Source organism: Poromitra crassiceps (genome assembly GCF_964638095.1).
Source record: "Poromitra crassiceps genome assembly, chromosome: 17".
In the NCBI taxonomy this organism is placed as follows: Eukaryota; Metazoa; Chordata; class Actinopteri; order Beryciformes; family Melamphaidae; genus Poromitra; species Poromitra crassiceps.
Genome location: NC_139635.1, coordinates 20,278,210 through 20,302,260, shown reverse-complemented (window position 1 = coordinate 20,302,260; position 24,051 = coordinate 20,278,210). Strand labels below are relative to the sequence as shown.

At 45.1% G+C, this 24,051-nt stretch overlaps 1 protein-coding gene across 1 annotated transcript; it reads left to right on the top strand.

Moving 5' to 3' along the window:
- Positions 1-11,595: 11,595 nt before the first annotated feature.
- On the top strand, positions 11,596-21,614 carry LOC310792243 (peptidase inhibitor 15-like; the record flags this gene model as incomplete). Its single annotated transcript, XM_083653970.1, has 5 exons — positions 11,596-11,748; positions 18,007-18,125; positions 19,382-19,514; positions 20,317-20,432; positions 21,479-21,614. 5 exons carry the CDS (start codon positions 11,596-11,598, stop codon positions 21,612-21,614), a joined length of 657 nt encoding a protein of 218 aa, XP_083510096.1.
- Positions 21,615-24,051: the final 2,437 nt, after the last annotated feature.

Here is a 24,051-nt window from a genome sequence, read left to right as displayed (position 1 = left end):
AGACTGATAACTTTTGGTTACTGTGTGGATGCGTCCCTGAGACATGTAAGTTGAAGTATTTAAGTTAATTTGTGTTGCACTCATTAAAACGTGTATACCGTAGTTTATATTAGGCTAGTTCATTTAGTGATTTGGGTATAAGCCGATCGTCACCGAAGGCATTTCGGGGGAAACATCGGACCCGGGAACATAGCGGGGAACATAGAGGGGAACATAGAACCCTCTTAGTGAAAAGCGGGGAACATAGAACCCTCTTAGTGAAAAGCGGGGAACATAGAACCCTCTTAGTGAAAAGCGGGGAACATAGTGCCCTTTTTCTGAAAGCGGGGAACATAGAGCCCTTTTTCTGAAAAACGGGGAACATAGAACCTGGGGAACAAAGAACCCTTTTGCTGAAAAACGGGGAATATAGAACCCGGGGAATATAGAACCCGGGGAACATAGGGATGACCCCCATCCGGGAAGCCCCTACACCAACCCTGCTCTCAATACAGTTAGGAGAGGAAGGAGATAACAGACAGACTCTCTGGCACGGTGGCTCAGTGGTTAGCGATGTTGCCTCACAGCAAGAAGGTCCCGGGTTTGAACCCCAGTCCGTCCCAAGTCCTTTCTGTGTGGAGTTTGCATGTCTCCGGATTTCCCGACCACAGCTGACTTCCGACAAACAGCGCAACTTTTGTGAGACTTTTGTGAGATCAAGCAGAAGGTACATTATACTGTATCTATAATGTCAAGATGGAATCATCTCATTGTGTCAGTGGTAAAAACAAGTTTGTTTACTGCAGTAGGGGCATGTGGGCAAAGCGGCTGCCAACTGAAGCGATCCTGTTCAATACTGCACGAATAAACAAATAAATAAACCTGCTCACATTACTTAGTTATACATTATTATTTTTTAAATAGGGTCCAGGTTGAAAAATAATGAAATTCTCCTTTAACAGACATATATTTGTACATGAAAGTGTTTGAGATGGTCACTTTAAGTAAAACAATTTGGTTAAGGTTAGGGTTTAGTCTGGGTTAAATAAGACAAAACATTCATTAAAACGCTGGAATCATTATCCTACCTTAGCCCTGCCAACACTTTTTTAAGAGTGCTGTGTTAGCATGCAGACAGAAAAAGGCTAAGAAAGGAAAAGAGGAAGCTGTGTGTGGTGAAACATATTTACTGAAAACTACAGTATTCAGATATATCCACTGGCGCCGGAACAAGGGGGACATGGGGACATTTTGTTCCCCTTAAAATTTGGTCCCCCTAAAAAAACAAAAAAAACAAAAAAAAACTTTTTTTTTTTTTAAATCTGAGGGGGCAACTGCCCCTGACGCTTACAGCCCACTACACTGTTTACACAGCCTGTGATGCTTGTTAAAGCCGTGATTGTTGTGGGATTATTACACCTGAGACAGACAGACCCAGGGATCAAGTTACAGAGAGCCCACTTAACACTGTTTACACAGCCTGTGACACTTGTTAAAGCCGTGATCATTGTGGGATTATTACACCTGAGAGACAGACAGACCCGCACTCTGTACTGCACTCACTGTCATTGGCTGCTGCTATAATCGTATACGGTTATTGTTATTTTATTTTTGTGTTGAGATGACAAGTTTTGCACTGTGTTTCGAAGTGATAATAATAATAATAATAATAAGTTCAGTGTTTCTGCCTGTGTTGATGTCTGTTGTAGTGTAATTATAAAATGACCTGGGAGAGCAGGTCACCAAGTGCGTGAGAAAAGGAAAAATACTGAATAATTACATCACTACAGTATAATCCTAATGTTAATTTAAAATGAGATATTCATCTAAATATGGCTAAAAATCATCCAAACGTCCATAAAAACGGGCGCCGAAAATACGTCGCCCTTCGGGCGCCGGTAAAAATAATTTTTTTTTAAAATATAAAAAAAAAAAAAAAAAATGTGTCCCCCTTATTGCAAACTCGTTCCGGCGCCACTGGATATATCTGAACCCAATGCAAGAAGGCTAAACCTGAGAAAATGAGATGAAGCTGCTCCAGCACTGATGTAGAGCAGTGATTCCCAACCAGGGGTACGTGTACCCCTAGGGGTACTTGAGCAGCTTGCAGGGGGTAATTGGAATGATTGGGGAATACAATTTACCTCCAAAATGATAAATAAATATATATATATTATATTCCAAGTCATTTCATAAGCCCATTGTTAAAATGTGATGTGTGTGCCGCAACTAGTTCTGCTGGCAAGTGTCAACTGCTACACTGTTCTGCTACTGATAATGGCAAAAAACAACAACTAAAAAGCCCAAACACTGGCAGTTCAGTGAAACATATATTTTGTATAGATTTACTTGTATGTGATCATCAACACGCATGAGTGAGGGGTACTATTGTCATGGAAAAACAGCTCAAGGGGTACATAAGACAAAAAAGGTTGGGAACCACTGATGTAGAGAACAGCTGAAGAAAACACTTCAGTCAACAACCAAAAACACAGACAAAAGACAAGCATCACTTTCATTCCTGCATTTGCCTCACAGGATCCAAGCCTCGCATCACCTTAATGCTCCTGACTGTGTGTGCCTTGTCTTCAGCTTGGACTGTCAGCTGGAACAGCTGAACTATTAAAAAGACAAGTTTAGGGTTTTGGGTGAGCTGTCTCCCCCTCACCTGTCTCTCCTCCCATACTGTCTCCAGTCCTAGTCTTCTCACCTGTCTCTCCTCCCAGACTGTCTCCTAGTCTTCTCACCTGTCTCTCCTCCCAGACTGTCTCCAGTCCTAGTCTTCTCACCTGTCTCTCCTCCCAGACTGTCTCCAGTCCTGGTCTTCTCACCTGTCTCTCCTCCCAGACTGTCTCCAGTCCTAGTCTTCTCACCTGTCTCTCCTCCCATACTGTCTCCAGTCCTAGTCTTCTCACCTGTCTCTCCTCCCAGACTGTCTCCAGTCCTGGTCTTCTCACCTGTCTCTCCTCCCAGACTGTCTCCAGTCCTGGTCTTCTCACCTGTCTCTCCTCCCATACTGTCTCCAGTCCTAGTCTTCTCACCTGTCTCTCCTCCCAGACTGTCTCCAGTCCTAGTCTTCTCACCTGTCTCTCCTCCCATACTGTCTCCAGTCCTAGTCTTCTCACCTGTCCCTCCTCCCAGACTGTCTCCAGTCCTAGTCTTCTCACCTGTCTCTCCTCCCATACTGTCTCCAGTCCTAGTCTTCTCACCTGTCCCTCCTCCCAGACTGTCTCCAGTCCTAGTCTTCTCACCTGTCTCTCCTCCCAGACTGTCTCCAGTCCTGGTCTTCTCACCTCTCCCTCCTCCCAGACTGTCTCCAGTCCTAGTCTTCTCAACTGTCTCTCCTCCCAGACTGTCTCCAGTCCTAGTCTTCTCACCTGTCTCTCCTCCCAGACTGTCTCCAGTCCTGGTCTTCTCACCTGTCTCTCCTCCCAGACTGTCTCCAGTCCTGGTCTTCTCACCTGTCCCTCCTCCCAGACTGTCTCCAGTCCTGGTCTTCTCACCTGTCCCTCCTCCCAGACTGTCTCCTGGTCTTCTCACCTGTCCCTCCTCCCAGACTGTCTCCAGTCCTGGTCTTCTCACCTGTCTCTCCTCCCAGACTGTCTCCAGTCCTAGTCTTCTCACCTGTCTCTCCTCCCATACTGTCTCCAGTCCTAGTCTTCTCACCTGTCTCTCCTCCCAGACTGTCTCCAGTCCTGGTCTTCTCACCTGTCTCTCCTCCCAGACTGTCTCCAGTCCTGGTCTTCTCACCTGTCTCTCCTCCCATACTGTCTCCAGTCCTAGTCTTCTCACCTGTCTCTCCTCCCAGACTGTCTCCAGTCCTAGTCTTCTCACCTGTCTCTCCTCCCATACTGTCTCCAGTCCTAGTCTTCTCACCTGTCCCTCCTCCCAGACTGTCTCCAGTCCTAGTCTTCTCACCTGTCTCTCCTCCCATACTGTCTCCAGTCCTAGTCTTCTCACCTGTCCCTCCTCCCAGACTGTCTCCAGTCCTAGTCTTCTCACCTGTCTCTCCTCCCAGACTGTCTCCAGTCCTGGTCTTCTCACCTCTCCCTCCTCCCAGACTGTCTCCAGTCCTAGTCTTCTCAACTGTCTCTCCTCCCAGACTGTCTCCAGTCCTAGTCTTCTCACCTGTCTCTCCTCCCAGACTGTCTCCAGTCCTGGTCTTCTCACCTGTCTCTCCTCCCAGACTGTCTCCAGTCCTGGTCTTCTCACCTGTCCCTCCTCCCAGACTGTCTCCAGTCCTGGTCTTCTCACCTGTCCCTCCTCCCAGACTGTCTCCTGGTCTTCTCACCTGTCCCTCCTCCCAGACTGTCTCCAGTCCTGGTCTTCTCACCTGTCCCTCCTCCCAGACTGTCTCCAGTCCTGGTCTTCTCACCTGTCCCTCCTCCCAGACTGTCTCCAGTCCTGGTCTTCTCACCTGTCTCTCCTCCCAGACTGTCTCTTGGTCTTCTCACCTGTCCCTCCTAGACTGTCTCCAGTCCTAGTCTTCTCACCTGTCTCTCTTCCGAGACTGTCTCCTGGTCTTCTCACCTGTCCCTCCTCCCAGACTGTCTCCAGTCCTGGTCTTCTCACCTGTCCCTCCTCCCAGACTGTCTCCAGTCCTGGTCTTCTCACCTGTCCCTCCTCCCAGACTGTCTCCAGTCCTGGTCTTCTCATCTGTCCCTCCTCCCAGACTGTCTCCAGTCCTGGTCTTCTCACCTGTCCATCCTCCCAGACTGTCTCCAGGCCTGGTCTTCTCACCTGTCCCTCCTCCCAGACTGTCTCCAGTCCCGGTCTTCTCCCCTGTCTCTCCTCCCAGACTGTCTCCTGGTCTTCTCACCTGTCCCTCCTCCCAGACTGTCTCCAGTCCTGGTCTTCTCACCTGTCCCTCCTCCCAGACTGTCTCCAGTCCTGGTCTTCTTCTCTCCAGTGGACTCGGTGACAGAAAACCCAGTGGCCTCCTCTTGCATCACACTCCAGGCTGCCAAATGGAGTTTGTCCATCCAGATCTACAGAGGGGCTTCTCAGCCACTGAGCTGTGATCATGTGAGGAGTGACATGTTGGATTAAAGTGAGTCATGTAGGCGTGTCAGCCAATGGTCAATGATCTTCTTGGCTTTATCTGCAGCGTGAGGTTTAGAGGCATGTTGCCATCTAGTGAAGAAGAGGGTATTGTATGTTATGAGCTCAATGCATGTGAGAAAACAAAAGTATGATCTCATCGCTGTCTGATCAAAACCACTGAAGACATTTTTTTTTATGATTTTTACTTTTTACTATAAATGGAATATTCTCCTCTATCTACTGGTAGGTTTTGACTTCTAAATGACCAATGAAAACATGTTTTATTGGGTCATCTATTTAACACATATCACCAATGGATCTTAGAGCTGCCCATCACATCGTGTACGCGACAGCAGAACCTCAAAGCTCCTCCCCCTACCTTCATCTGAACCCTGTCCAGGCATGAGGAAATGACCCGGAAGGCAGGCACTGTAGAGCCGAACCAAACGCCGCTGTGTAAACTGGCTTTGTTGGGTCTATTTCTGACATTGTCTGATGTAAATAGATCAATAAAATGTTTTCGAAATATCCCTATAGGCTGCAAACTCATGTAAACCATGCAGATCATAATGATTTCTGCTGAGAGTAATGTTAGCATTACTGAGAGGCTCTGTTCCCCCGAGATGCTGTTTCTAACCCGGCGTGAGAGGTCGCTGCTGGAGGAGCCGGCTGGAGGTATGTGCTCACGGCCGTACGCTCAGACGGCTTTACGGGGCTGCGCACCCCGGAAAAGGTGCCTCAAAATCGGACTGGTAATCCTGTAACACCATTTGAGCTTATTCAGTATTATAACGTTAACGACACATCCTTTGAGAAAGTGACTACAATGAAGATGTGCCAACTTTGACAACGTGGTGTTCAGTATTTTAAGAGCACAGGGGTTTTTTTTTGTTCCTGAAAACTTGTCTTTTTGGAGATGAGTGGTTTTCATCTGACAGCGACGATATGGATCATGGAGTCAGTCGGTGGTGTGTGTGTGTGTGTGTGTGTGTGTGTGTGTGTGTGTGTGTGTGTGTGTGTGTGTGTGTGTGTGTCCTCCAAGGACAAACCGACACAGCAACCTGCTGGACTTAACTGCAGTCCTACTGGTCCTACATCACTTCCTGCTGCTGCTACAGGGAAAGGTGAGGAGGACAGACAACCGTTCAACAGTGGCCTACATCAACAGACCGCTGTTGAAGACCGCCATAAGGACCTGTGATGACGGGCATATCCCAGGCCTGGAGAACACGGGGGCCACTCTCATGTCGTGGGACGAGCCCCTGGAGGACGAATGTAAGCCACATCCTGACATGGTGGACCAGATGGGTCCTGATTCGGGAGGGCGGACGTGGACCTGCTCCCCACCCGGCAGAATGTCCACTGTCTCCTGTAGTTTCCTACGCACCATGGCCAGAAAACCTGCTTTATGCTTTTCCTCCCCTCTCATTCTTCCCCTTTTTTTTTTTTTTTTACTTTCCAGACAGCCCAAAACTTGTGATTCATTGATTTAGGCAAGGAATAAGAATCACCATTGTGAATGAAGTTAATGAATGAATCCATTCATGAGGCTATCTATCTATCTATCTATCTATCTATCTATCTATCTATCTATCTATCTGTCTGTCTGTCTGTCTGTCTGTCTGTCTGTCTGTCTGTCTGTCTGTCTGTCTATCTATCTATCTATCTATCTATCTATCTATCTATCTATCTGTCTGTCTGTCTGTCTGTCTGTCTGTCTGTCTGTCTGTCTGTCTATCTATCTATCTATCTATCTATCTATCTATCTATCTATCTATCTATCTGTCTATCTATGTATCTATCCATCTATCTTCACATTGAACTATATCCCTGAGCAAGACACTGACCCTCCAAATGCTCCAGTTATAGCTGATCAGTGTGTCTTAAGACTGTGGTTGTACCAGTTGCCAAAAGAAGAATGTGGCTGTACTGTGCAGTCAGCTCCCACTTGTCAACGTGTAAAACTCTATGATTTGGTGTTGCTGAAAAAATAACAAGTGCACTCAATCAACCCTGTCTGAGTAACTAAAGGTTAGAAAAGTATGAGTTGCAGACTGTAGTGGCCAAGTGGTTAAAATACTTATTTTGTCATACTGTCAGAATGTAAGAATACCACAGAGTACACATTAAATCCAAAAGGAAGTGAGAAGTGTACTTTGAAATCACCCCTAATCTAATGTTGAAGACTTACAAGTGTCCAAATGTCCAAATGTCCCCAATTGTATTGCTCTCTCTGTCCTCCGAGTCCATGGTCCAGATACTTCCATCTTCAGATGTTTCCAGGAATTATTTATTTAATTATTCACCATGCAGCTACTACTTTCCCTCCCTGGAATGTTGTTGTTGTTGTCGTTGCCGTTGTTGTTGCCATTGTTGTTGTTGTTGTTTCAGTTATAGGCTACAGATGAGAGGGATGTTGAAAGTAAAGCCTGGAGTTCCAGTACCAAGGTTTTTGAATTATGCAGTCTACTAAAAATGGACACACCGTAGGCTAATTTACCATAGAGAGGTGGTAACAAGGCAGTAAGAGGATTGTAACACATTTTGAGTTCAATGATCGTTACATTCACTTTTGTTGCTGTGAAGAATTATCGTTAGGAAGCAAAGTCGGCATACGGCGTACCGAGCCTCCTTATCAAAGAAAAGTACAAATGTTTCAGTCGTATTTTATCATTTGTATGGATTATTGTTCTTATTTGGTTTTCTGATGTACCGACCCAATAAGGCCTTTCAGGGTTTCTCATCTCTACCTGCACTTTACTTTCTAGTTTGTACTTTTTTTTTATCCATTTTATATTTAAGTGTGCTAATAAATAAATACAAGTTGTGTTAAAACAGATTTTTATATATATATATTTTTTTAATGATTTTTAGATTTTTTTTTTTTTTTTTTTACAGTTTACAGTCTAACAGTTTTATACTGTTAGATTGTGTTAGGCTATTATTGTGGCTTTGCAGTTAGCTGCATGTGGCAATAGGAGGACATATCTGCTTTGGGTGGAGAGTAGAACAGTATTTCACCCTGCTGTCAGAGACACAGCCAATAATGAACATGCAGGGTGGGACATGCCAAGAGGTCGATCTCCGTTTAACTCTTCATTCTACAAATCACAGTCAAACTGGGTCATGATAATAATAATAATAATGATTGGATTTATATAGCGCTTTTCTAGACACCCAAAGCGCTTCACAGAAATCATTATTCATTCACACCATTCGTACCAGTGGTGGTAAGCTACGGGTGATGTAGCCACAGCTGCCCTGGGGAAGACTGACGGAAGCGTGGCAGCCATTTCGCGCCTACGGCCCCTCCGACCACCACCAACATTCATAGACATTCATACCCATTCATACGAGGCAATGAGGGTTAAGTGTCTTGCCCAAGGACACAACGACAACAGCTGGGAGGGAGCGGGATTCGAACCGCCAACCCTTGAGAAGAAATGTTTACACATGGCAGCATCCCCACTTGACATAAACTAAAATGTAGGCCTAAATTATACATCCTAAAAGACAAAGTAGAAGTGTGTTCTTCAGTGTTCAGTTAGTTCAAAATGTTGAATTATAAAAGTTGTTTTGATACTTTCTATTTATTGAAAGATTACATTACAGTCGCCCTCAAGTAGTGAGAAAGTGCATCATATCTACTGCATGTCCCCCCACCCACCCCTCAGTCCCAGCACATATCCCAAAAACTGAAATAAAACAAACTAACAAAACAAATACATAACTTTCAACTAAATTCCTCTCGTATGTCAAAGAAAATGCATATATATATATAAATGGGTGCATAATTAACTAATGCATGCATTAATTAAAAAAAGAACAATCTAAGAGTTTATCTGAAGTCCCACAATGAAGCACAGTGTTTTATCAGCAGTGCTTCTATACATGCATGTAGTATGCTATAAGCTAGGTTTGCTAACTTGAACTGTATTCTCCATAGAAGGGATGGAGGCAGCAGACCAACTGGGGAGCCAGACAGCTGAAATCACATCCAAATAAACTGAGAAGTGAGAAGAATCGGTATTTGTTAAATGCTCCTCAAGCATGACAAACTATATTCTATTCTATTCTATCCTGCTAGCCTTGTACAGTCTTCCTTGGACAAGTGCCGTATGTAAAAACCTATTCTCCAGAGACACCGACTCAGCTCCTCTGGATGACAACAACAGCTTGCGAATCACCGCAGCTTTAATTTCTCTATGAACTTGCCAAGCAAAATGCAGGTCCATTTAGAGGTTGCTGTTTCTTTTCTTCTTGGCAGAGAGCCTGGCCAGAAGGGAAAGCCCCTCTGGAACGAGCCACATCGCAACAAGTGCAACAAGCTGACAACACCCTCACGGCAGTGGAGACCTTGATAATGACCTGAAGTATCGAATGACTTCTTGTTGTAAGTCGTGGATCAGTTCTGCACAACTACAATGAAGCCTCCCCAGCTGCTCACACATCAACTGTGTGGCCAAGTTTAGCTGCAGTGTGGAGTTGATGTTTCTCCTCCACATGTTGCCTGCTGCACACTACGTCATGTTGGAGACCTTTGGTATCTTCATCCAAATCTAAATAAGGGCAAGGAGGGTTAAAGTGTGGCCTCACAGAGAGAGAGAGGGAAACATGTGGATTGTATGGAAAAGTTTGCATTGTATATTTTCAGTCAGCGTCTCGTCATAGACGCGTGTTCAATGGATCAGCGTGGGGTAAATCCTCCCGTTCTTCCAATGCAGCAGAGTTAGCATTTAGCTGCTAGCCCAGCCCAGGCAGGGTCAGGGGTTCAACCCCCACAGTGAACGTAACATCTGAACAGACATGTAGGCTACCTGCTTTTGAATCGCCAATCCGTGTAGAGTGTATAGTGTATAGAACCACAGCGCCGTCCTTTGTTGAGTCAGCCCATTGAGAGATATGGGTGGTTTTACCCCACGCTTCTAGTCTGGCGTGCCAGCCGTAGTAACATTTTGTGGGCGTTCCCACACAGACCGACTGTATCTACTGTATATGGCAGTGCTGTTCAACCTTTTTTGTGCCAAGGAGGCACACTTTTGACATTAAAGAAAAAATCCTGGCATCCCAAATGTTACAAAGTGAAACATAGTAGCATGATAGTATGCTGCCACGAGCTCACCCTTTTTGCTTTCTTTTGACCCTCACTTGTAGTGGGCTATTCATCTGGGTTATGGCTGGAAGAACTTTGATCAGGAGGATCAAGTGCAGAGTCTGGTATTATTAAGCATTATTTAAATTGCGCATCTATGTTTAGACTGATCTTGCTGTTACAATCAGATAAGCCAAAAGTCATGTGTGGGTGCCTTTCTGAAGAATGCCCTGCCTCTGTTTAAATATGTGCTATGCTCTAGCCATGCCATGTGCCATTGTATATTGTTGTTATTGTATGTTTTGTTTGTGCTCCATACCATGTGATCATGGTCCAGAGTCACATAAATGAATGAATGAATGAATGAATGAATGGATCCTTCCTCTTCAAATATTGATCCATCTTTGTTGTTTTGCATTGTCACTTGTTCTAACTGTGTCTACCTGCATCTTTTTCTCTCCATTTTGTATGAAATCATCCACAAGGGCATTATTAGGCCACTAATCGCACTACCGCCACCCATAGGCAGAGTAGTGCAACCCTGGTTGCACTACCATGTTTGTGCTACTCTTCTATGCCTGTGGGTGGCGGTAGCGCCCAAACAGAGCTGTATGAAATACATGCTTTTGTTTGGAGCAACTTGAGAATCATTTTACATTTTTTATGGACCAATTAAGTCAAATTGGACAATGTCCTGTGGCACCGCGGATGATCTCTCATGGGCACCTACTGTTCACGGCACAGTGGTTGAAAAACACTGGGCTAACTGATGTGGAATTGATGTGTGAACATTTTATCAATTTTAAACACTATGAAACCAAACCCCTTCATTTAACCCTGAAATGTCCTTAATGTCTCATTGCGTGAACCAATTATCAATTAAAAATAACATGTAAAAAGTAAGGTTAGTATCATGGGTTTATAAGGGATTTATACATGGGTTGGTTCATGGAGACACTACAAATTAATGTTTTTCTTGTCATGCTTTTTCTGCATGTTATTACAGGATTATTAAGGTTCTCATAATGGAAAGTTGCTGTCTCCCCCTCCCCTTTTCTTCTTCTTTTTGTGTGTCGAAATGATTACTGGTTGCAGAGAAATGTGTTATGGGGGTTTTATTTTGAAAGTTTAACTCTCTCTCTCTCTCTCTCTCTCTCTCTCTCTCTCTCTCTCTCTCTCTCTCTCTCTCTCTCTCTCTCTGGCTGGTGGCACTGGGGGCTGAACTCAGCAGGCTGAACCCAGTCACCTTTAAAGGCTCCTCAATCATATAAAGTTCCGATGTAGTAGAGCAGCTAAATATCTCTTTGCAAGAGACAGTGGACACACTCCAAGGCAAAGACATTGGACTTGACCATCTGAAGGGGGTAAATATGACAGGTGTTTATTGGCTGTCCTGTTTGGTCCTCCTGTGCGGAGTCAATGGATGGGTTAGAAGCCCCACGGAGTCTCCAGCGACGGGAAACCTTTCCGATATCAATTCAATGAATTTAATTAAAGCCAGCAGCGGATCGCCGAGCAGCCGCAGATCACGGAGGAAACGGTTTATAACTCAACGTGACATGGTTGCCATCCTGGACTACCACAACCAAGTGAGAGCAAATGTCTTCCCACCTGCAGCAAATATGGAGTTTATGGTGAGATAAACTTTTTGTCTTCAATGTTTTGGAGATGTGCTGGTGTAACATTCATTCTCATATTTTTCTGAGACACTGTCACTGAGGAGTAGCCTATGTCATGCTAATTAGGCTATTAGATGCTTCAATGCAGCATTCAGTAGCCTACCAACAGTAAGACCAGTGGCGTGCACAGACATTTTGGGGGCAGGTGCTCAAGTGAAAAAAGGGCACCCCTCTCATAATATTTATAAAAATAAAATAAAATAAAATAAAATAAAGTGAACATGTCAGGCCCCGATTAACACAGTGTGGTGCCCCAGGGTTACCACACTTGAAGTGCCCCCTCCTTCCAATTTACATGTACAGGCTCCACACACAGGCTACCAGAGAAACATGTAATGTGCAATGTAACTAAAATTATGTTTAATAAATTATGTAATTTTATTCAGTGAGGTCAAGTTTTGAAAAATGGTCTCACTACAAAGAAATGGCTACTATGGGGACTAACATCATCACACATGAATACAATTGGGCTCATTGAAGCCACAAGAGTCCCAGCTTTCCAGTCATACCACATTATGTAATCCCATTACTTTTTAAGGACTTCAGTATGCAGAAATATTCAAACAGAAGGCAAAAATAACACGGTGCATGCAAAAAAACCTGCATGGCTTTGCCAAAAACTGCATGGGGTTAGCATAAAGTGCATGGGCTTAGCATAAAGTGCATGGGGTTAGCATAAAGTGCATGGGGTTAGCATAAACTGCATGGGGTTAGCATAAAGTGCATGGGCTTAGCATAAAGTGCATGGGGTTAGCATAAAGTGCATGGGGTTAGCATAAACTGCATGGGGTTAGCATAAAGTGCATGGGGTTAGCATAAACTGCATGGGGTTAGCATAAAGTGCATGGGGTTAGCATAAAGTGCATGGGGCTAGCATAAAGTGCATGGGGTTAGCATAAACTGCATGGGGTTAGCATAAAGTGCATGGGGTTAGCATAAAGTGGGTATGTCTTGTAGGGAGACTTGTGGGTATCCATAGAACCCATTCTCATTCAGACTAGTGGACCCGTGGGAGTTGGACCACCCCTGTAGGTGCCTTTTTTGTATTTTACTGTTACCTGTATTTATTGATTGATTGGTTGTTTTGTATTCTAATCCTGTGAAGCACTTTGTGAGTTTTCTCTGTGAGAAGTGCTATACAAATAAAATGTACTTACTTACTTACTTACTTACTTACTAACCCCCCCGGGGAGTCAGATCCACCCAGTCTGTGAACCATTTAACATCTCATCTACTCATCTACTGCACATGGGATGTGTTTTTAACAAAGATAACTGAAATCTCAGTTAATTAAACATTTAAAAACCATTAAAACGTAATTTAATTGAAATGTGGTGTTCCATCACATGCCAATGATACCACATAAGTGTTTAATGAGTCGCAGTAACACTTTTTTTCCGACAGTGATAAAATTGTTCCCACCCCTGACAGCCGGGGAAGGGGCGGGTGAGGGGGGGGGGGCTTAGCTGTAAACACTGTAAACCACAGCCTCTTGGGACTTATTGATCTACTTGAGATTAGCATGGATGGAATGCCAAACACCCCCCCCCCCCCCCCCCACGTAAAATCTGCATTTTTGCACCGACAGCCACGAAACTGCAATTTTAAGATCAAGAACTTCCTGAAAGTGGGTGTGTCTGACCAGCTTATCCCTGATTGGTGGAAATGGTGCCGTTACAATGAACCCGGTGTTACAACCTGCCCGGTCCGGGTCTCCCATTATTATTGACTGTATATCCTGACTGTAACTGGAGATCCTATCGATTCGTAAAAGGACTTGTGTCATGTTGTTTTAGGCTATGTTTGTTAGCCAGATTTTTCAATGAAGTTTGGTGTCCTGAGAGAGCGGAATTCACAGTGTTCTGTTACATCATCACACGGCCATCTTGGTAGGATAATAACAGGTGTTGTAAAGCACCATATTGGTAGGAAATGCATGTGACATCATGGGAATACTATGAATATAATACGCTACTTGCCCGAGGGCAGTGGTGTTAACAGAGGGGGGCGGGGCAACTGACCCTGCCCTGTTTTGCTGTGAGTGCCTTTTTCCCTCTCTCTCTTCTTCAGGACAGGAAAGGCAGGGCAGAGAGAGACACAGGAAAGACAGGGCAGAGAGAGGGACAGGAAAGACAGGGCAGAGAGAGACACAGGAAAGACAGGGCAGAGAGAGAGACAGGAAAGACAGGGCAGAGAGAGAGACAGGAAAGACAGGGCAGAGAGAGGGACAGGAAAGACATGGCAGAGAGAGGGACAGGAAAGACAGGGCAGAGAGGGACAGGAAAGACAGGACAGAGAGAGGGACAGGAAAGACAGGACAGAGAGAGGGACAGGAAAGACAGTGCAGAGAGAGGGACAGGAAAGACAGGACAGAGAGAGGGACAGGAAAGACAGGACAGAGAGGGACAGGAAAGACAGGACAGAGAGAGGGACAGGAAAGACAGGACAGAGAGAGGGACAGGAAAGACAGGACAGAGAGAGAGACAGGAAAGACAGGACAGAGAGAGAGAGACAGGAAAGACAAGGCAGAGAGAGAGACAGGAAAGACAGGACAGAGAGAGGGACAGGAAAGACAAGGCAGAGAGAGAGACAGGAAAGACAGGACAGAGAGAGGGACATGAAAGACAGGACAGAGAGGGACATGAAAGACAGGGCAGAGAGAGGGACATGAAAGACAGGGCAGAGAGGGACATGAAAGACAGGGCAGAGAGAGACAGGAAAGACAGGGCAGAGAGAGGGACAGGAAAGACAGGGCAGAGAGAGGGACAGGAAAGACAAGGCAGAGAGAGAGACAGGAAAGACAGGACAGAGAGAGGGACAGGAAAGACAAGACAGAGAGAGAGACAGGAAAGACAGGACAGAGAGAGACAGGAAAGACAGGGCAGAGAGAGGGACAGGAAAGACAGGACAGAGAGAGGGACAGGAAAGACAGGGCAGAGAGGGACAGGAAAGACAGGACAGAGAGAGGGACAGGAAAGACAGGGCAGAGAGAGAGAGACAGGAAAGACAGGGCAGAGAGAGGGGCAGGAAAGACAGGACTGAAAGAGGGACAGGAAAGACAGGGCAGAGAGAGAGACAGGAAAGACAGGGCAGAGAGAGGGGCAGGAAAGACAGGGCAGAGAGAGGGACAGGAAAGACAGGACAGAGAGAGGGACAGGAAAGACAGGACTGAAAGAGGGACAGGAAAGACATGGCAGAGAGAGGGACAGGAAAGACAGGGCAGAGAGAGGGACAGGAAAGACAGGACAGAGAGAGGGACAGGAAAGACAGGACTGAAAGAGGGACAGGAAAGACAGGGCAGAGAGGGACAGGAAAGACAGGACAGAGAGAGGGACAGGAAAGACAGGGCAGAGAGAGAGACAGGAAAGACAGGACAGAGAGAGAGACAGGAAAGACAGGACAGAGAGAGGGACATGAAAGACAGGACAGAGAGAGGGACAGGAAAGACAGGGCAGATAGGGACAGGAAAGACAGGACAGAGAGAGAGACAGGACAGAGAGAGAGACAGGAAAGACAGGACAGAGAGAGGGACATGAATGACAGGACAGAGAGAGGGACAGGAAAGACAGGGCAGAGAGGCACAGGAAAGACAGGACAGAGAGAGAGACAGGGCAGAGAGAGGGACAGGAAAGACAGGGCAGAGAGGGACAGGAAAGACAGGACAGAGAGAGAGAGACAGGAAAGACAGGGCAGAGAGAGAGAGACAGGAAAGACAGGGCAGAGAGAGGGACAGGAAAGACAGGACTGAAAGAGGGACAGGAAAGACAGGGCAGAGAGGGACAGGAAAGACATGGCAGAGAGAGGGACAGGAAAGACAGGGCAGAGAGAGGGACAGGAAAGACAGGGCAGAGAGAGAGAGACAGGAAAGACATGGCAGAGAGAGAGACAGGAAAGACAGGACAGAGAGAGGGACATGAAAGAGAGGGCAGAGAGAGGGACATGAAAGACAGGACAGAGAGAGGGACATGAAAGACAGGGCAGAGAGGGACATGAAAGACAGGGCAGAGAGGGACATAAAAGACAGGGCAGAGAGGGACATGAAAGACAGGGCAGAGAGGGACATGAAAGACAGGGCAGAGAGGGACAGGGCAGAGAAGGATAGGAAAGACAGGGCAGAGAGGGGGACAGGAAAGACAGGGCAGAGAGGGACATGAAAGACAGAGCAGAGAGGGACATGAAAGACAGGACAGAGAGAGGGACATGAAAGACAGGGCAGAGAGGGACATGAAAGACAGGGCAGAGAGGAACAGGAAAGACAGGGCAGAGAGGGATAGGAAAGACAGGGCAGAGAGAGGGACAGGAAAGACAGGGCAGAGAGGGACATGAAAGACAGGACAGAGAGAGGGACATGAAAGACAGGGCAGAGAGGGACATGAAAGACAGGGCAGAGAGGGATAGGAAAGACAGGACAGAGAGAGGGACAGGAAAGACAGGACAGAGAGGGATAGGAAAGACAGGACAGAGAGAGGGACAGGAAAGACAGGGCAGAGAGGGACATGAAAGACAGGGCAGAGAGAGGGACATGAAAGACAGGACAGAGAGAGGGACATGAAAGACAGGGCAGAGAGGGACATGGAAGACAGGGCAGAGAGGGACAGGAAAGACAGGGCAGAGAGGGATAGGAAAGACAGGGCAGAGAGAGGGACAGGAAAGACAGGGCAGAGAGGGACAGGAAAGACAGGGCAGAGAGGGATAGGAAAGGCAGGGCAGAGAGAGGGACAGGAAAGACAGGGCAGAGAGGGACATGAAAGACAGGGCAGAGAGGGACATGAAAGACAGGGCAGAGAGGGACATGAAAGAAAGGGCAGAGAGGGAAATGAAAGACAGGACAGAGAGAGGGACAGGAAAGACAGGGCAGAGAGGGACAGGAAAGACAGGACAGAGAGAGAGACAGGGCAGAGAGAGGGACAGGAAAGACAGGGCAGAGAGAGAGACATGAAAGAAAGGGCAGATAGGGACATGAAAGACAGGACAGAGAGAGAGACAGGAAAGACAGGACAGAGAGAGGGACATGAAAGAAAGGGCAGAGAGAGAGACAGGAAAGACAGGACAGAGAGAGGGACATGAAAGACAGGACAGAGAGAGAGACAGGAAAGACAGGACAGAGAGAGGGACATGAAAGACAGGACAGAGAGAGAGACAGGAAAGACAGGGCAGAGAGAGGGACATGAAAGACAGGACAGAGAGGGACATGAAAGACAGGGCAGAGAGAGGGACATGAAAGACAGGGCAGAGAGGGACATGAAAGACAGGGCAGAGAGGGATAGGAAAGACAGGACAGAGAGAGGGACAGGAAAGACAGGGCAGAGAGAGGGACAGAAAAGACAGGGCAGATAGAGGGACAGTTATAAAGTCAAGTCACATGTTGAAAATTAATCCGCTACGCAACCTGCACAGCTGTTTAATGAGCTGAGCAGACTAGCTTCCCTGCATCATACCAGCTCGTATCCAAGGTTCATCCTATTTACTGGAACAGCAAATAACATTTCCATTGCATGAGAAGCTGACGGGATGGTTACGCTTGTTTCAGGTATTAGTCGGTTCTCCAAGTGTTGCTAGGGAAACAGAGTTAGCGACGGGTTTGACGTTGAAGTAGGCTATATCAAGGCTTTATGCCTAACGAAAAACTTTGATTTTGATTGCTAAACTTGCACCAACAATTCGTCAAATGCTTTTTATATTATATTGTTGGCAAATGACCATGGTATGAGCGGGATAATCAACTCCTAGATGTCCATCATACGATTTTAATGCACTTCGGGGAGGCAACCACCCTCGGCCTGCAGCATCGCGTGGTTATTTGCCCCTATGTCGTGCATTAAAATCGTATAACGCACACCTAGTCGTTGATTATCACTTACATGTGTCACAATAACGTCACTTGTTTCAACAAAATAATGAAGCAAGGAATTTGTGTGTTTTCAGACACACAAATCATTAAATAAGTTTAAAGTTATTGAAATAATGATGACGCAGTAATGAATCTATTTTTATTAACAGCAATAAACAATGTGTACCATAATTTCCCTAAGATGAGCCGCATTGCAAAACACATGCATACATGAACGCCCACACAGACCCTGACACTCATCATGTCCTCCACAGCACCTAAAAAACAAAACCAATAGTGGGGTGACAGTGTTTTCATCAACAGGGGGCGCCACTCTTCAATTACCTATTGGGACTTTATCCCCCTCCCTCTTGATCCAACAGGTATGGGACAATGCTTTGGCCAGGACGGCTGAGGGCTGGGCTGCCACCTGTCTGTGGGAGCATGGAACTGCTTACCTGCTGCAGTTCTACGGACAGAACTTGTCTGTCAGGACGGGAGGGTTGGTACAATACACACGCGCACGCACACGCACGCACACACACACACACACACACACACATACACACACACACACACACACACACACACACACACACACACACACACACACACACACACACACACACACACACACAATGATATTTACTAGTCGACTCATACTTGCAGACTGCAGGGTCCGGTGTCTGAAATAAACATTTGAACATTTTGTACACCGCCACAACCCTAACCCCCATATAAAATCACAAAAGCTTGATTTATATAAATTATTATTATGATGTCTAGACAATATCTTTGGAAACCAACGCTCTTACAAACAATGAATATGTCTCCATTTTGTGTTTTATCTTTTACATACACTCAAGCATTGGTATAAAGTTACAGTTATAAGAGCATATAAGCAGATAAAACAATGATCAGAAAAGGCTACGAGCAGTTTCCTCCCCGTACAACACTTCTGAAGATGGTGAAGTCAAAGTCTATATTTTGTCTCATCAACTCTCCTCCTTTAACGAACTCTTCAATCTCCCCTCACTTTGCCACAATGTTGCCTCACTTTCGCTATTCTGTTGTTATTAAAGTGGAGACTGCTCTTCTGAACTTGCCTCCTCCTAAGGAAGCTCTGGAATGATCTGTCATTTCCTCTTACCCTCCCACTCTGTCAAGTGCGATGTGTCTGGCCTGTAATTAGAGCGTTCCATTGTGAGCATCACAGAAGCTTCAGTATCTCCTCGTGCATGACTCAGCTTGTTGATGTCAGCAGGGCCGTATGCAGGGTTTGATAAATACCCACGTCATCTTAGTGTGGTTGGCTCTATCCCCCCCCCCGAAGAAGAATTTGTACATTTTAAAGTTAAATGCTTCCATCTGGTGCACTTTGAGATCCAGCCAACCACTTAGATCGAACTACTGTCCTCTAGAGAGAGAGTGGCGTCAGCGAAGGACCAAAATGCATTCTCATTATATATACATTATTCTCATGACTCATTAGCCAGTGAACAGCTAGGAATGGGTCTCGCGCTACTTTTGAATGCTAAAATAAAGCTGATAATGTGCAATTTGATAAAAAATAAAATAAAAAAAATCAAAGTACAACACAAACTGTCCATTTGACTACAACTCGACAGTGCTGCTTAATCCAGGACCTTACTACATGGAACTCTTGAGAGTAAAAAACTGGTCCATTGGAGTGAATGAGAGATCGCGACTCTTCTATATATGGCTCTGGATCGACCGTCCATTCTGTCTCTGCCACAGCTATCGCTCCATTCTGCAGTTCGTCAAACCCTGGTATGATGAAGTGAACGACTATGTGTTCCCGTACCCTCGCTTCTGCAACCCCAGGTGCCCCATGCACTGCTACGCCCCCATGTGCACACACTACACACAGGTAAGGACTACACACTGCTACGCCCCCATGTGCACACACTACACACAGGTAAGGACCACACACTGCTACGCCCCCATGTGCACACACTACACACAGGTAAGGACCACACACTGCTACGCCCCCATGTGCACACACTACACACAGGTAAGGACTACACACTGCTACGCCCCCATGTGCTCACACTACACACAGGTAAGGACCACACACTGCTACGCCCCCATGTGCACACACTACACACAGGTAAGGACTACACACTGCTATGCCCCCATGTGGACACACTACACACAGGTAAGGACTACACACTGCTATGCCCCCATGTGCACACACTACACACAGGTAAGGACCACACACTGCTACGCCCCCATGTGCACACACTACACACAGGTAAGCACTACACACTGCTACGCCCCCATGTGCACACACTACACACAGGTAAGGACCACACACTGCTACGCCCCCATGTGCACACACTACACACAGGTAAGGACCACACACTGCTACGCCCCCATGTGCACACACTACACACAGGTAAGGATCACACACTGCTACACCCCCATGTGCACACAGTGAATGGCACTTGGATGTTGTCATTTTGGTGATATAGTAAAATGTACACTGTTCCCCTTTGTAAACCTTTTGTGAATCTGGGCCTCAGTGTTGAGTTTACATGCCATCTATGTGGATACTCAATTTCTGTTGTCTGACTTGAATGTCTTTTTTTACAATTATATAAATATTGAAGTGCAAAGATAACAGTACAATGATGAGACCTAGTATAAGCGTTATATGTCATTTGCTTTAGATGGTGTGGGCATCGACCACCAGAGTGGGCTGTGCCGTCCATACCTGCTATAACATGTGGGTGGAGGGAACACTGTGGAGAGAAGCCACCTACCTCGTCTGCAACTACTCACCTAAGTATGTTTGTGCTTCCTGTGTCTCTCTGTGAGCTTTCACGACAAAAAGCAGAAATGCCATCAAATCGACCTAAAAATAGTTGGTGATGGTTCAGTGTAAAGGTCCTTACACATCAAGAGCGATGCGAATATACGGCACGAAATTGCGATGCGAGTTTGGACCCACCTGTCAATCACAGCCACAGATGTGTACACGTCGGAAGCGAATTTCTGAAAAATCTACCGTGGTTCTAAAAAATAAACGACGCAATAACGCTCAGTGAAACTTCGCCGTTGGTATGCACGGTTGCATTGACTGATATAGGTTTGGAAAATATTATTGACGTGCGAATTAATCGCACGAAAAAAACGCTCCCGATGTGTAAGGACCTTAAGACACTGCACTAGGCTTGGGCATAATAGCAATGTTATCGTTCAGCAATGTTATTTTGATCCAATTCTCTGATTGGATAAAAAATTGGCGTCCACCTCCCACTATCCAATCAGAGAATTGTTGACATTTTCTGGGAAACGGAAGGTCAGATCGCATTGCTTTTAAAGGACTATATGTATTTTTTCACCCCCTGAATCCAACGCCGCCATCCGTGATTCTCTACGAGTTACGGGTGTGGAGATACGTCCTCCCTGCATGCAGGACTACTGGAGAGAGATAGGCGGGGGGGGGGGGGGGGGGGGGGCTGGGGGTTCCAACTAACTGACCAAACAGTCTATTTCAGTGATTGCTGTCAGAATATAGAGCCATTTAACACTTATTTTAACACAAAAACATTGCTGAATGCAGCTTTAATACCAAGCTATTACCTGGTTATTATTACATGGTATTACCTAATTATTACTTCTTTATTATATATACCCTATTACCATGTTGTTACCAAGCAGCAATGTAAAGTGCTACCACCTTTTCTATGTTCTATTATTCAGTCAAACAATAACTGAATCCCTCTATGCCTGTCTGTCTGCCTGACCAGCCAATCAGACCCACATGAAGGAATTGATTTCAGAAGACAGGGTTCCATCTTTTGCAAATATGTCTGTTCTTCTCACCAGGGGAAACTGGATAGGAGAGGCACCATATCGAGTGGGCATTCCTTGTTCAGCATGCCCTTCCAGCTATGGAGGCTCCTGCGTCAACAACATGTGCTTCCCAGCCATCCAGTCCAACTACATGTATTGGTTCAAGTAAACCAGAGTGGTTAATAGTGGCTATAGTGGGGAAACGATGGATTATTTGTAACTGGATTACAATAGTCCTTTTTCAAAACACGGTAACTGAAAAAAGGAGTTGATTGGCTGCTAGATTACTCAGACAGTTTTGAAAGGAAAATGGCACAGACACAAATGTGCTTCATAATAGTTGATAATACATGGTTGTTAATGATAATGATGCTCAGACAGCAGAGGCAAAATATAAGAACGAACCATATGACCATTATGAAACCTTTTGAAAGCATGTCATTAGAATATACTCTGAATTATATTTTGAATGCTGCCCAGTGTTTTTAGGGAGTCGAAATATCTTGGATCCAAACCTGGATTTGCCCAATTGCAGTAACATTTATTTGGATTATGTTTTATGAAATGTGCTGGAAATCTGTGCTGTATATCTTAAGAGCTACTACTCTTTTCTGTCTGTGTTATAAATGTATATTTGATCAAATGTCAAATACACACACTTAGGAAGAAATCTTGAAGTTTGAACAGTGGTTTGGTTAAAGTTAAAGGATGGCTTTACCGGTAATCAACCCACATGGTATCATATATAATCTTGGTAATAAAGCACATGGGCAGTGTTTACCTTCTCAAGAACAAGCAAGGACACACCAACCACCTTCACCTTCTGCAAGTTTGTCTTGTCATTTAAGTAAGACTAAGTCTATCTTCATACAACTGGTCCCAGGACTGCACCAGTTTCCTCTATATTGGTAGCATCCACTTTTTCATTATTGAATAGGTATACGTCCACTCCCTCTCTGTGACAAGCTGTCACTGTGTAAACAATGAACAAATAAGGTTTCCAGGAACTAGGGTTTGGAAAACTGATATGGAGGGCGAAACTGTAAATGCATGCTTTCATTGTGACCATGGCTAATGCAAACATGTATCTTGTCTGAAATAATGTATACAAAGAAAGTGAGACGGGGGGGGGGGATTTTATTGTATATTTATTTTAAATGTACTGTAGTTCCAATGTTAAAACTACTTTAGCTATGTTGTTTGATCATTATTTTGTACACTGAAATAAGAATAAATGTATTACAGTGAGTGAAAATTAATATAGAATGTAAATGTCAATTAGTTAATTAAGCAAAATATTATCAGCAATTTTCTTTTAGTGTACACTTGTGAAAACGTATTTCCCAACAGTTCCCTTTGCGGTAACACTTTATAATATGATTAAGCTTTAGTATTAGTAAATATTGAATTAATAATTTATAAAGCATTGTTCTACATTACTATGCATTTCTGACATCACTGTCTTTCAGAGGCTGTAGTGGGCACATTTTTAAAGCTAGCATGAAGAGCCTGGTATCATATGAAACTAGAAGACCCAGGCCATCCACTGGTATCAACCATGTCATGCTAGATAGTTGACAAGGAGGCTAAATAACATAATTTAGGCTAAACTGGCATGGCCATTTTCAAAGGGGTCCCTTGACCTCTCACCTCTAAATATCTGAATGAGAATGGGTTCTGTGGGTACCCACAAGTCTCCCCTTTAGAGATAAGGTAGCATTTTTCAAAGCCTTGGCAGGTATCCATTTTCATGAAAATAAGTTTTAAATTTTAAATTTTGTAATTAAGCCAAGGCTTTGAAAAATGCTGACACTGGTGCCCTCAAGATTTTGGGGGGCAACTGGCGTGGCCGATCAGATTTCAGGGTGTGGCCGCCCACCCCTGGCCACCCTAAGCATGCCCCATGTAATTAAGGTAGTTAGTATGTTAGTTAAGGTAGTTAGTAGTTGTTAGTTAAGTATTTTGTGTAAGCTAATCTAAAGTGAGGACTATCTATGCCTTACAAAGCATTTATAAACAAGATTAAATACAATTGGTAAATACATTATAAATTAGCTTATTAATCTACATAATAAAGTTGAAGTTGTCTGTCCCTCTGTGTGTCTGTCTGTGTGTCTGTCGTCTATACACGCCCACATCACCGCCGGACCGATTGGGCTGAACATTTGCATGGAGGTGGGTTATCATCCGGTAAGGACATCGGCAGGAACCACCTGGAAAGTCCTGGAACCACCTGGAAAGTGCTGGGAACTACATTTAATGCCAAAACTTTCAAAACTATGCCATGACGCTCTTCCTTTAAGAGTCCATTCTTCTTCTACGGCTTTCCCGGCAGGCTCCATGCATTGTAGTGCATCACTGCCTCTCACAGGTCGTCCATATCATTGCGCTTCAACACAGATCTGAACCACACCACATCTGTGGGAATTACAATGGTTTTGGTGACTTTCAACACATTACATTGTGGAACCGTTACAGTTATGACAGCTACCAGTTGGAGCACTACATGGCATTAGCTATAGCTGTTAGCTATGGTATCCTACGTTAGCAAGCTGTTAGCTGTTGTAAACATTATTTTAAATGTTTATAATGTTTAACGTTATAAC